General features: G+C 48.8%; 1 protein-coding gene across 2 annotated transcripts in view; it reads right to left on the bottom strand.

Moving 5' to 3' along the window:
- The window catches only part of TCHP (trichoplein keratin filament binding), a 72,386-nt gene extending 63,375 nt beyond the window's left edge, over positions 1-9,011 (bottom strand). For both annotated transcript variants that reach the window (XM_066603884.1, XM_066603883.1), the window contains exons 1-6: positions 8,965-9,011; positions 6,590-6,780; positions 5,548-5,758; positions 5,403-5,459; positions 1,809-1,877; positions 1,532-1,705 (exon numbers count right to left, since the gene is read on the bottom strand). In XM_066603884.1, coding sequence (XP_066459981.1) covers positions 1,532-1,705; positions 1,809-1,877; positions 5,403-5,459; positions 5,548-5,758; positions 6,590-6,780 — 702 coding nt within the window. In that variant the 5' untranslated portion in view covers positions 8,965-9,011. The remainder of the gene's footprint in view (positions 1-1,531; positions 1,706-1,808; positions 1,878-5,402; positions 5,460-5,547; positions 5,759-6,589; positions 6,781-8,964) is intronic.
- Between the last annotated feature and the right edge of the window lie 5,323 nt (positions 9,012-14,334).

Genomic DNA, 14,334 nt, shown 5'->3' with positions numbered 1-14,334 from the left:
TCGGTGCACATTTGCTGTAACTGAACCTCTATGTCGCGGAAACTCGTAGGCTGACGAAGTTGGCATCCCAGATGGTCCCATACATGTTCTACTGGTAATAAATCTGGCGCCCGGGCACCCATGGAAGTTGGACACTGGTAGAGACATTCCTGTGACACCCTTGCTGTGTGCTGCCGAGCATTATCATGTGGCTGCAGGATGTCCTGAACATATCGCTGAGCTGTCATTGTCCCTTATACCACCACTAGGGGTTACCGACTGTCATATATGATAGCTCCCCAGACCATCGTTGAGGGCCATGTGCCGCTCCACAGCAAAGGCAAAATTGAGGTGCTCACCCCTAGGTCTCCTGACAAAAACACAGCTGTCAGTGTCCAAACTAAACTTGGATTCGAAGACAACCCAGCATCACTCCATAGCAGTCCAGTTTCGGCATTCAAGGCACTACTGCAAACAGAGGCGACAGTTGGTGTCCAAGGCAGTACGAATAATGGGTGCTGTGAGACCAAATACCCTTCAGACAAGTACCTGGAAATGGTTCTCATAGACACAAGGGCCTGTAACAATGGTGCCCCCTTCCTCTGCATGGCGAACAATGAAAGAGTTAGAGCTGCTTGCGCAATGATCAGATGATCCTCTCTACCGGTGGTCTGTTGAGGACATCCTTAGCCGGAAGCCTTGTGTGCGTGCCCTCATGTATCCACTAGTCTCAACTCCACCAAATAGTCTGAGAACGGCTCAGGTGGCAGCAATAAGTCAATACGACAATCCAGCTTCTAAGATTTTAATAATGTGCCCCCTCTCAAACTCTGGTAATGGGGTGAAATCTCTTGGATTGCATTATAGAGGTATCTAGTGGTCAACAAGCTCTACAAATGGAAAAAGAGGTCCACTGCACACAAGTAGCCTCTGTGAGCCTTTATATAGGCCAAGGGTGGAACCACTTTTAAGGCCTCAGGGTGCATTCACACGAACGTATATCTGCTCGGTTTTCACGCCGAGCCGATATACGTTGTCCTGGTGTGCGGGGGGGGGGGGGGGTAGGATGGAAGAGCCAAGTGCAGGAACTGAGGCTCCGCCCCCTCTCTGCCTCCTCTCCGCCCCTCTGCACTATTTACAATGAGAGGAGGTGGGGCGGGGCTAAGGTCCGGGAATTAGCCCCGCCCCTGTCCCGGCTCTCCCCATTGCAAATAGTGCAGAGGGGCGGAGAGGAGGCAGAGAGGGGGCGGGAGCACAGTTCCTGGCCCTGGCTCTTCCATCCCCCCCCCCCCCCCTGCACACGAGAACAACGTATATCGGCTTGGCGTGAAAACCGAGCCGATATACGTTTGTGTGACTTCACCCTCAGGTGTCAAGACCAATCACCCTCATTTGTATATCTGTCTGAGATGTAACTGCATGCTGCATTTTGCAGCAAAACTCCTCCCCCTTCTGGGGGGGATGGATTTTTTTCTCTTTTTGTTTTGCAAAGAATATATGAGAAAATCTCAGTCTATATCTCTCCTGCTTTGTGTGGGGCCCGTAATCTTACCTCCATATCCCTCAGCTTAAGCTCCTCCATCTGCTGTTGTAGGACCTCGACACGGTCCTTTTCTGCCTGACGACGTCGCTCCTCCTCTCTCTTCATATTTTCCAAGGCCTCTTTCCTGGCAAGCTCATACTGGTTTTCAAACCTCCTCTTCTCTTCCTCCTCAACCATTTTTTCCTAGAAGGAAAAACAAGTGACCATGAGGTAGAACCTCACTGTTTTGTTCAACAACAAGAAAGAAATGTCCATTTACAATAAACCAGAATAGCTGAACACTCACCTCATCCTTCTCCGTGACCTGCTCTGCCCAGGCGTCAATCACATGCTTTTCATGTAAACTGGTTTCTACCTACATAGAAATTCATAACTTAAAAAAGGAATAGGACATTCAAAATAAATATGCAGTTTTCTATAAACATCGGTAGAAAATTTATCACTAAATATAAGTCCTCAAAAGGAGCACTCTGGGAAACTTTTTAGTTTCCTCTGTGTGCAATTGACATATGGTGCTTAAAGGGCCATTTACACGTAACGATTATCGCTCAAAATACTAAAATTGAGCGATAATTATATGTAAACGCAGGCACCCGGCACTTTTCGTTTGAATGATGATTTTAAGCTGAACTTCAAATCCATCGTTTAGCTACTGGAGATAAAGCAAACACATTTATCTCTCAGTAGACTGCAGGCTGTTATCTCAGCAGAAAGCCAGCAGATAACATTGTAAAGTGTCAACAGCCACTAGCAGAACAATGCAGCTGTGTGCACAGCTGGTGGTGTGATTAATCACAGGCTGGGCTCTGCAAACAGCTCCTGAAGGCCCTTTCACATGCAAATGAAGCGGATAATGTGTTAATGGAAATTAATGGCCATTAACACTTTATGCAAACGATGCCTGACACTCCTCCCCCTACATACTCACTCTTGTGCTGCTGCATAAAGGATGGACGATGAGCTGATCGCTCAGTGTAAATAGCAGCTGTTCAGTACTGAACGGCCACTATGTTAAGTCAATGGAGAACAGCGGGGAAGAGCGAGGAGTAAAAAAAATTTTCCTGCTGGCCGCTCTGTGAGCAAACCAGCGCTACTAGCTCCTGTGCAACAGAGCGGGAGCGAAGACACACAGGGACAAGTGTCAGGCATTGTTTGCCTGGCATTCGTTACATCTAAATGGAGTTTAAATCTTTATCATTTGAAAGATTAATCTTTGCGTGTAAATGGGCCTTACTGCTAGGTTTCAGACCTTGCACGGTCATTGAAGTCAATGAGGTCGCAGCGCAAGTCGCAGGTTAATGCCCTTTTACACAGGACGATTATCGTTCTGGTCTTTCCCACCTCCAGGAAACAATGGCTATGATTGGTTCTTCGATCGTGACTCAGCCAAATCAATGCAGCACTCAAGAATCGATCACAACCATTGCCTTGTGGAGGCGTGATTTATGAATTATACAATCAATACTGTGGCTCAGCCAATTCATAAATCCCACAGTCACAACGTGATGGCTGCGATTGGTTCTTCAACCGCTACTCAGCCAATCAATGCAGCATACGATGAACCAATCACAGTCATTGCATTGGTTCATCGAGCACTGCATTGACTGTCTGAGTAGTGCCAATCAGAGCCATCGCTTCCTGGAGGTGGGATTTATAAATCCCGTAAACAGAAAGTGATCTTCTGTGGGCAGCTGAAGACTGCAAGAAGCGCGTCGGAGCGGAGCTCTGGAGAGCAGTGGGAGGGACCTGGACCGAGCCAGCTAGGTAAGTATAAGACATTCCCTGAAAATAAGACCTAGCACCTCTTTTAGGGAAAAAAATAATATAAGACAGGGTCTTATTTTTGAGAAAATACGGTAGTTATGTATGGACTACAACTCTCCTTCAACGATGCAGATTTCATTTTATAGCACAGAGGGGGTTATGCCGCTCTTTAATGTACATATACCCTAGGGCAGGGTTGTCAAACTCATTTTCACCGAGGGCCACATCAGGCTTATGGTGACCTTCAAAGGGCCGATTGTAAGACAGTACAGTAAGGGCTCGTTCACACAAGCATATTAGCGTACATAATATGCAGTGAATAGAAGCCATTGATTTCAATGAGTTCATTCACATGATTTATATTTTCATACAGCATGACCTATTTTGCTGCATACTCCGCACCCCAATAGGCCATTGAAGTGAATGGGCCGCGCAAATACGAGGTGAATGTGCAGGAAACCTGTGCATTCACTGCATATTTGCGCACCATCTCAGGGGGCCCATCTGCGTTCTTTTTTGCGTGCCCAAGTATGCAGGCATAAGCAATTTTCAATTGCGCAAATACGCAGCATATTTGTGCGACCGAAATATGATTACGCCCATGTGAACGAGCCCTAATAGTGACCCCTATAGTGGCCCCAGTAGTAACAGGGTACCCCACAGTGGCCCCAGTAGTAATAGCGACCCCCACAGTAATATTAACCCCCTCAGCAGTAATAACCCCACAGTATTATTATCCCCGTCAATAATATTAACCCCCCCTCAACCCATATACTTACCTCCTCCTTGCTGTCAGCGCCGCTCCCGCTCTGCTCGCGCTGAGCCCGGGTGCACACTGACGTCAGTGTGTAGCCCGGAACGCTTTCTCCCCGAGTCCTCTCCTGCAGAACTGAAGAGCAGGGGACTCAGGGGAGAAGGATCCCGGCTGCACACCGACGTCAGAGTGTGTGTCAGGATCAACAGCAAAAGTGCGATTACCAGCGGGGAGCTGTGGCACCCCAGCTGGTAATCGCTTCAGTGGTGAGCAGCTGTCGGCACGCCGCGTGCCACATAAAATGAGGCAGCGGGACGGATTCGCCCTGTGGGCCTTGTGTTTGACACGTGTCCTAGGGCATATAAGAAAAGGTTGCCTTCTTGGCACAATCCCTTTAATCAGGGTTTGTATTTAGATAGAAACACTTTAAAGGGGTTGTACCAGTATCCAAAGGGTTACCTGGCCCTGTGTGCTTGTCACTGCAGCAGTCACTACTACCTCTGTAGTGATGTCAGAATAAATGGAGTGCTGGCCAAGCATGAGCAGTCAGCGCTCCGTCAATTTCAATGCAGCTGATAGAAATACCAGAGCACTTGGCCCACTCTGCAGTCTAATTGAAAGAGAGACCTACGCTTCATTCAGTCTCTTTCTCACTGCATGGGCTGCTGTAAGCCCACAATGAGGAGAATGGGGTCACGGGACCCCCGTTCTCAGCAGTAAGACCCCCACAATCACCAAGTTATCCCTTATGTGGGTGGGAGATAACTTTGTTTTCTTTTTTTTCCCTCTGGATCAACATTAGTGGGTAATAAGCTGAACTGGATAGACCTATGTCTTTTTTCAGCCTAAGTAATATTTTGAGCAAAGGAAAACTCAAGGACCCACATTTATTTGTATTTCTGCTACGTAAGCAGCAAACTTCTATTTAAAGTCACATTCTGCCTTGGGCCGCCTGCACACGTGCGAATTTGCAGCAACTACTGTCCACAGCATGCTATTGAAAAGTGATTCTTCCTGCACACAAGCGGAAACCAATTGCAATTTCTGCTCTCGGAGGAAAAATTGCAGCATGCTCCATTCCACTGAAGTCAATGGAAGCCGCCTGATCGGCGGCACTTCCGCAATTGACGGTCGCGGATGCCGTGTCCTCGCTAAGAAAAAGCAGAAGCTTAAAAAAAAGATGTACTGTGCATGTCCAATGGTGAGCCGTGCGTACCATCTGCAGTACAGATGAAGAAAAAGAAAAGCAGGTTCGCGCAGACTCCACTGATGCCAGGGCCAGATTCCGGTATGGGATTCCGCATGCAAAATCTGACCCGCATGTGTGCAGACGGCCTTACTAAGAAGATGAAAGGCTCCTACCTCACGCAGCCTCATATTGTTCTTCTTCCACTGCTCGAACATTAACTCATCTGCAAGCTAAACAGACAAATTTGAGTGTTAATTCATTATCACGCTTTTTAATAACTGCACACTTAATTAAATAAGTGTAAACAATTTAGGAAACCTTTTTCCTCCTTTCCTCCCGCGCGAACTTTAGCTCCTCAGCCTTCTCCCTCATGCTAGCAAGATCGGGATCCCTGTTTTGAGAAAGCTCCTTGAGTTCCGCCTCAAGTAAATCTCGTTCTTCCTGCAACAGTTTGCGAAGCTCTTCTCTTCGTCGCTCCAAGTTCTTTTTTTTCTCTTCTTTCTGCTTCTCCCGATGATAAGCATTCATACTAAAAACATTATTTATGATTATATTAACGTTTTCAGAAAGCTAAATTAACTACTGAAATTCTTTTTTCCAGGGATGCAAACAGCTCTTTACTGATAATTAGTAAACCATGGAGATGTTCATGTATATGGTGCCAACTTAGGCCGCCTGCACACGGGCGGAAATCCCGCCGCAGGATTTCCGCCACTGAAAGCCTGCATAGGAGTGCATTACAATACGCACTCCTATGCAGACGGCCGCGGTTTGGCCACGCGAAATCTCGCGTGGCAAACAAACAGCGGCATGTCCCACAGAAACGTCACTCACCCGGCCGCCGGCTCCGGTCTGCGCATGCGCAGGCTGCCCGGCAGCCAGCACATGAAAGAGCCGGGGCCGCCGGGCGCGGGTGAGTACGCGCTCGTCTCTGCAGGCGCTCGGGTTGGGTCCAGCGGCAAGAATTCTCGCCGCCGGATCCGACCCGCTCGTCTGCAGGCGGCCATACAGCTTGGTATAGGAATTATGAGATGCAGAATAACACATCATGCCCAGAGCAATGCAAAGCAGAAAATTTATATTATTTGGGTGGTTTTACACCTGCGCTGGGGATTCCGCTTTCCTGCTGGAGAGGGGAATCCCCAAGGCCGAAAAGCTCCATCTCTCGACAGAATGACCAGCGGTGGGTAGACTCTACTGAGGAAAATGGCGTCCACCCGCTTTTTGCCCAGCTGGCCGGAAGAAAAAGCACCGCATGCAGTGTCTTTTCTTCTGGTATTTCCAGCCGCATCTGTGATGTTCTCATACCTGTAAATATATTACTCACATTTTATAAATGGAAAAAAACTTAAACTATTACCTATGTTCATATGAAACCCTCGAACTCCATTGGGCTTGTTTACTGCTGCACACATCCGTATTCTTGAAGTAGCGGTTGGTCAAATCCCATTCATGACGAAATCGGGCCTCTTGCTCTCTATGACGCACGATTTGCTTCTCCAGAAGTCTACTACGACTGTGCCAGTATGATGGGAGTGTTGGCAATGCCATCTGATGACATAAAGAGAACAGTTATTTCAAGAGAGGAGTAGATGACAAGACGATGACACAAGGTGAACCTGTATCATCATGGAGGTCGAAAGACATATTACTTTCAAGCCTGCAGTGTTATTTAGCAAGTTGTAGAAATGTCTCCCAAGTGCCACGAATCCCTAGTCAATAGATATCCTGATGGGCTAGTGTGTCGTTTGGTAAGTCTTATTGCAGAATGCTATTTAAATAGCTAAAACCTGATGAAGTGGTCTGAAACGACGAAGACTGACCTCTCCATTCATACCCCACCTGAAAGTGGTCTCCGTCTCATCAGGCAGATTAAGGGGACCCCTTCTCTATAGAGCTGCGGGTCATCATCTATCAGACATTGATGGCATGTACTATGAATCTGCCATAAACGTTGGGTATACCCCAAGGTAGGGCCACATGGCGACTTTTAGCTACCCGACAAAGAAATGTGCATCTTGTCACCAAGTCATGCTAAACTCTAAACTGGAAGTCACTTGCAATTTGCAACCAAAGATGCATCAGATTGTCCACAACTGTTGGGTCACATTGTACGTAACTGAGTGACGGGGCATGTGCCAAGCAAACAAAGTGGCTGTGTAGCTCTAGCCTACTGCTTATGTGCCCGACTCACTCAAGGCCCCTTCTATTAGCCAGAGGAAGGAGCTGCCATTATGGAGGTCTATTACATAGTAGCCTGTTCATTTGTTCAATTGCCACTGTAAAACCACTATATTTCTCCTGCAGTGGCTACTACTAAAGAAATGTGGCCACCTGCAGCTCCCCATATGGTCAGTAGCTCTAGTTTCTACATGTGCGTTAGCCATAAACTGCCACCAGTGCTCTTTCTTGGGCCGTATATACATGGCTAATAGTGAGTTGCGCCCGAGATTCTGAGGCAGAGCGTGTATCAGGCAACGCACCAACACCCCGTGTGCCGTCCCATGCGTGGGGCACCCCCGCCCGTGTGCTGTCCGATGCGTGGGGCACCCCCGCCCGTGTGCCGTCCGATGCGTGGGGCACCCCCGCCCGTGTGCCGTCCGATGCGTGGGGCACCCCCGCCCGTGTGCCGTCCGATGCGTGGGGCACCCCCGCCCGTGTGCCGTCCGATGCGTGGGGCACCCCCGCCCGTGTGCCGTCCGATGCGTGGGGCACCCCCGCCCGTGTGCCGTCCGATGCGTGGGGCACCCCCGCCCCCGTGTGCCGTCCGATGCGTGGGGCACCCCCGCCCGTGTGCCGTCCGATGCGTGGGGCACCCCCGCCCGTGTGCCGTCCGATGCGTGGGGCACCCCCGCCCGTGTGCCGTCCGATGCGTGGGGCACCCCCGCCCGTGTGCCGTCCGATGCGTGGGGCACCCCCGCCCGTGTGCCGTCCGATGCGTGGGGCACCCCCGCCCGTGTGCCGTCCGATGCGTGGGGCACCCCCGCCCGTGTGCCGTCCGATGCGTGGGGCACCCCCGCCCGTGTGCCGTCCGATGCGTGGGGCACAGATATACTATCCTGTCCACAAACAGGGCATGCAGTGATTTTTTTAAACTCAGACTATTGGACTAAGAGAAAAATCGTTCCTTGCGTAAATCCAACCATATGAACGGGTTCCTTTCTTCCAGTTCAGTCCTTCTCGAAATTGGACAGAATTCACACAGGAGAATCCCCGATCACCCATGTGATGCACCCTTGGAGAAGCAGTTCTAGAAAACCTTCTTAGAGCTGGAACCATAACATGGTGCAGAATATACGGAACATATCCATGGTTAGGGCGGCAGCACACAGGTATGATCCGCTGCGTGCCGTCCGTATGTGACTGTTGCGCAGCATGCAGTGACGCTGCATACTTGCTGTGGGCTGCTGATGCTCATGCACTATCTTGGCATTCATAATATGCGCTAAGATAGAACATGCTGCGTGCTATATGTGCGATCGGCAGTATGGCAGCCTGTGGCAGATTCCGCAACGTGTGAACGCCACCGCAGGGGCAGCAGATTAATATGTTGCACTCTGCAAACCCTAACAAACAGCACTAAGAGCAGAAGTGGATGTGATGTAACCTGATGGCTGCTGCACATGGAACACATACAGATTAGTAGCTGTATACAGAGCAGTGCAGCGCTATATAACACCGGGATATAGAATAGAGCAGACACCCCGTGCCCGGGCGGCGGAGCCGCTCCGTTACCTTCCTCCGTTCCTCTGTCTGTAACGGCTTCTGCAGCGCTGACTTCCTCTTCCGGTGTTTCTGGTCGCCATGGAGACGGCTGTGGCGCGGCGCTGGGCAGCGTAGCGGGAAGGACAGTTCTGGGCGGCCGGCTTGTTTATCACCTCATACATAACAGTGCCGCACGTACATGAGGCGGCAGATACAGTGTACACATGTATCACACCGTATAATACACTGCAGTACCACGGCTGTGGGTATTCCCGTCTGATACCTCCATGTACATACACAGGATATGCTGACAGATGTGACTCTCCCCTCTGTGACCCCCTGCCGCCTGTATATGGTGGCTAGTGGTGGTCAGGTTTGGGCAAGCAGACAAGTAGTGCCCCTTCATACAATTCTGCAGTGACAGCGTATTACACGCATGGGTTTTGCGCTGAACCAATCTGCCCCAGGCTCCTGTGCTGTTGCCTACACATAATATGCGTAACACGTGCGTAATAAAGATGGCAGCAAGTTCTACCTTGGCGCGTGTTACGAGTACATACAGGCCAAGATGCTGCATGGCAAATGGCGACACACAGCAAGTACGCAACTTCATTGTGTGCTGCACGACTCTCCTGCGGGCAGCACGCTGCAAATTCCGCTCCTGTGAAGCCACCCTCAGGCCTCGTGTTCACCGGAAAAAAAACAAAGTACCGGCGTGGTCCATTTTCTGTGGATTCCCACATGGTTGGCTTCCACTGAAGTAAATGGAAGCCGTCCGATTCGCAGCACACCCGCTGCTGACACTGCGAACGTGCAGAGGATCCGCGGGAAAGCAGGAGATTTTTTTTAAAAAGCACAGAGCAAGCCGTAGAGGGCCCGCACCGCATCCGGACAGATGAGGAAATGTCCATGGCTGCGGGCACGGGTGGAATCCGCACATGCCTTGGACATGAGGCCTTAGCCTGGGTTCACATGGGGCAGAATTGCCGCGGAAATTCTGCCAGCAATCTTCAACCCGAGCCGAAGAAGCAAAGTGGACCTGCCAAAACCTCGTCCACACACTGCGGCCAAGCCGCGCTGAATGCAAAGCTGTGGCATGTCAATTGTATCACCGTTTCCGCTGCGGCCATCTCTCCTCTTTGGGAAGAAATGAGCAATGGGTTGCAGGCAACCCCCGCAGCAATGATTTTTGAGGAAGGCTTTGAAATATAGGCCCTTCTCTGAAAATCATCCCTAGCTGTAAAAAATAGGAAAGAAATTTTTTTTTACTCACCTAAAATTGCTGTTCGGCTCTTCTTTCCGGCTTCGGCAGTCGTCTTCTGTTTTCTGGAGGCCGGGGATTGAAAAATACCCGTCCGCAGAAAGCGCTGCCTCTGATTGGCTGAGCGCAGTGACCAATCAGAGGCAGCGCCCAGCCCATTTGTGCTTGTTTACTCGTTAACCCCTTAATGCTATAGGACGTACAGTTAAGTTCTACAGCGTAGGGATATGTATGAAGAGAGTTCGCACGGGGATCTCTCTTCATACACCTTTTCAATTACCATGTCATCACCACAGGCCAGAAACTCATTTGGCGGTTAACGATTAGGAGATGACAGGTAATTACTATTATTATTTTTTAGTATATATATATACCTTCGTGTGTTAATGTCTTATTGTACTTGAAGAAGGCCTACCTGTGTAAAGGCCGAAACGCGTTGTACTGAATTAAAATTGTGGAAGCTCTTCTGCTGCCTACTACTATTTACACGCCTACCAGGATTGGGGGTGCCTGAGCACAACTATGTTGACAGAAAACTAAAAAAAGTTATTGTGGTCAGAAGATGCAGCAGAAAATAGTTTTAAAAAAATTAAATATCTTTGAAAAAAAATAAAAGTAGCACAGCAAAAAAAAGCCATATAAGTTTGGTATCGTAGTAATCGTACTGACCCATAAAATAACGTTATCATGTCATTTTTGTTGCAGTTTGTGCCCCGTAGAAACAAGACGCAACGAAAGATGGCGGGATTTCTTTTTTTATTTATTTTACTCTACTTAGAATTTTTAAAAACTTTTTTAGTACATTATATGCTATATTACATAGCACCATTGAAAAATAAATGAAACTCGTCCCGCAAAAAACAAGCCCTCATACAGCAATGACGATGAATAAATAAAACCGCTACAATTTTTTTAAAGGGGGGAGGAAAAAATGAAAATGGAAAAAAAAAAAGGGCCATGTCTGTAAAGTGGGTAAAAGGAACATGGCACAATGTTTTACTCCTATAAACGGTGTCATCACTCTGTAGGATAAGACAACTCCTTTATAAACTTACAGCTATTGATCCTCACATACCTTAGGCCGCCTGTCCACGGGCAATTTTTCACTGCGTTTGCCACGGCGATAATCCATCCGCGGTGAACGGAGTGAACGCTTTCCTTAGACTTACTATGGAAAGCGCAGCCCCGCTGTCCACGAGCGGAGAATCATAGCAATTCTCCGCTCGCAAGATTTAAATTGCAGCATGCTGTGATTTGACACTATTCGCCGCGGTGAGCCTATTTGTCAGATAGGCTCAGAGCGGAGAGCCATCAGCTCTCCCCAGCTCCCCGGCGATAGCTCCCGCGGCGGGATATTGCTACACCCGTGGACAAGAACCTTTCGAAAATTAAGTTAGGCCCTCTGCACACGGGTGGAAATTCCGTGGCGGGATTTCCCGCTGAATTTCCGCGCGTTGATGCTCCCATAGGATTGCGTTAGAAAACGAAATCCTAGGCAGACGGCTGCGATTAGTCTGCAGCGGGATCCGACCCGGCCGTCTGCAGGCGGCCTTAGGAAAACTATTTACACCAAAAACTAATTACCCATAAAGTATCTGCTGGTGTATCCCGTCCCTCCAAGAGTTTTGGTGAATCTTTGCTATGAAAGCCCTTGTTTTGTTGATTGACATGGATGACACTTCTGATGTCATCCACAGGCTGCGCCAGGAGAGAACTGGAGCACACACAGTGTGTAGGCAGAGCAATTATTTAATTGAGGGGGCCTTGTGTAAAGGCAGCTGTATGCAGTCCTAAACTCTCGCTCACAACCAGAAGGTTGCAAGTTCAATCCCTGCATGGTTCAGGTAGCCGTCTCAAGGTAAAAGGAGTACCCAGCTTGCTGGGGGGTAATAAAATAAATTACCTGAAAGCACTGCAGAATGAGTTGGCACTATACAAATAACAAGTCCCTTCTATACATGAGTACCTTTTTTTTTCCTTAAAGGGGTTGTCCCGCGCCGAAACGGGTTTTTTTTTTTGTTCAATAGGCCCCCCGTTCGGCGCGAGACAAACCCGATGCATGTGTTAAAAAAAAACCCCGTTTAGTACTTACCCGAATCCTCGCGCTGCGGCGACTTCTTCCTTACCTTACTAAGATGGCCGCCGGGATCTTCACCCACGATGCACCGCGGGTCTTCTCCCATGGTGCACCGTGGGCTCTGTGCGGTCCATTGCCGATTCCAGCCTCCTGATTGGCTGGAATCGGCACACGTGACGGGGCGGAGCTACGAGGACCAGCTCTCCGGCACGAGCGGCCCCATTCATCAGGGAGAAGACCGGACTGCGCAAGCGCGTCTAATCGGGCGATTAGACGCTGAAATTAGACGGCACCATGGCGACGGGGACGCTAGCAACGGAACAGGTAAGTGAATAACTTCTGTATGGCTCATAATTAATGCACGATGTACATTACAAAGTGCATTAATATGGCCATACAGAAGTGTATAACCCCACTTGCTTTCACGGGACAACCCCTTTAAGGCATTTGATAACAAAAACACATGTTAAATGTAAATGTATGGAAATGTACAGCCATATGTTTTGATACTTTTTCGATTGACACGTAATATTAAAAAAACTGATATGTTTCCATACTTTTTTCGTGGAACAGAAAAGTGGGATATGCTACACTGTACCAACCCCCTTTTATTTCGTTCTACACTTTTCTATCCCACAAAAAAGTACATAAATGTAAAGGAGGTAGTAAAATGTAGTCAAAACTATACACTTCTGAACTATGGTTCACCAATTCTAAACACTGGATACGTGAAGCATAGAGATGAGCGAACATGCTCGTCCGAGCTTGATGCTCGTTCGAGCATTAGCATACTCGAATGTACTCGTGACAGATGCAGCAGAGGAATTCTTCAATTCCCTACCGCAGCTGTCACACATGACAGCTGCGGAAGAGGATTCTGCTGCAGGCCCCCCAGTAATTGGATTTCAGGGAAGGGCTTTAAATATAAGCCCTTCCCTGAAAAACCAGGAAAAACAGTGTAAAAATTAAAAAAAATAGATACTCGCCTCCCTTCAGCTGCCGGTGCTCAGCCGCATCTTCTCAGCGCTGTCCCCGGCCCTGTAGTGCTGATCTATCAGCAGGCGGGGATTTAAAATCCCCGCCTGCTGAAAGAGCTGATGAACGAGCATACTCACTAAGGGCAATTGCTCGAGCGAGCATTGCCCTTAGCGAGTACCTGCCCGCTCGCGAGAAAAGGTTCGGGTGCCGGCGTCAGGCAGGGAGCTGCGAGGGAGAGCGGGGAGGAACGGAGGGGAGATCTCTCTCTCCCCCCTGCTCCCGCCTGCTGACTGCCGCAACTCACCGCTTCCCCGCGCCGGAACCCGAACCTTTTCTCTCGAGCGGGCAGGTACTCGCTAAGGGCAATGCTGGCTCGAGCAATTGCCCATAGCGAGTATGCTCGCTCATCTCTAGTAGTGAATGCTTCCTTGCTGATGATTCATCCGGACACTGAGCTCTGGGTAGGTCTAGTGGACACTCTAAAGCTATTTACTGCATGGCACATGAGGTTTTTCTAAACCCCTTAAGGACCAGGCTGTTTCAGTCCTAAGGGACCAGACACTTTTTAGGGATTTTACCCATGAGGTGGTTTTACTGCCCTATTTTTTTTCATCAGCTACCAAAATTACTTTTGTTGCCTTTTTTCTGTGACATATAGGGCTATTTTTTAAATATCCTTTTCACCGCTCCATTAATTCCCATGAGCTGACAGAAGTAGTAGTTATTAGCTGTTTAGTCGTTCACGACCCTCGGCGACCCCAAGGGCTCACGCCTATGAGTGTTGCAAGATACGCCCGCGGATTTATGCCATGGGAGTACCGCAATTAAAAACACGATAGTGCCTGCGAGTGATCGTGGAATTCCATGCGGATTTCCGCAGTCTCCATTAACATAATGGAGACCTACCGCAGCGTAAATTTGTGGCATATACAACATGCTGCGATTTATTTCCCGCTGCGCAAACCCGCTGCAGAATTCCTCATTTGATTTTGGACATTTTAATATATAATTTGTATAGTCTTGGATTATAGTGACAGTTTTGGTTGGCATCGGCAGTCATTTTCTTTTTTATTTTATTCTGTAA

The sequence above is a fragment of the Eleutherodactylus coqui genome, chromosome 5 (assembly GCF_035609145.1).
Source record: "Eleutherodactylus coqui strain aEleCoq1 chromosome 5, aEleCoq1.hap1, whole genome shotgun sequence".
NCBI classification, from domain to species: domain Eukaryota; kingdom Metazoa; phylum Chordata; class Amphibia; order Anura; family Eleutherodactylidae; genus Eleutherodactylus; species Eleutherodactylus coqui.
The sequence above is the reverse complement of the archived record's forward strand: the minus strand, read 5'-3'. Positions and strand labels throughout refer to the sequence as shown.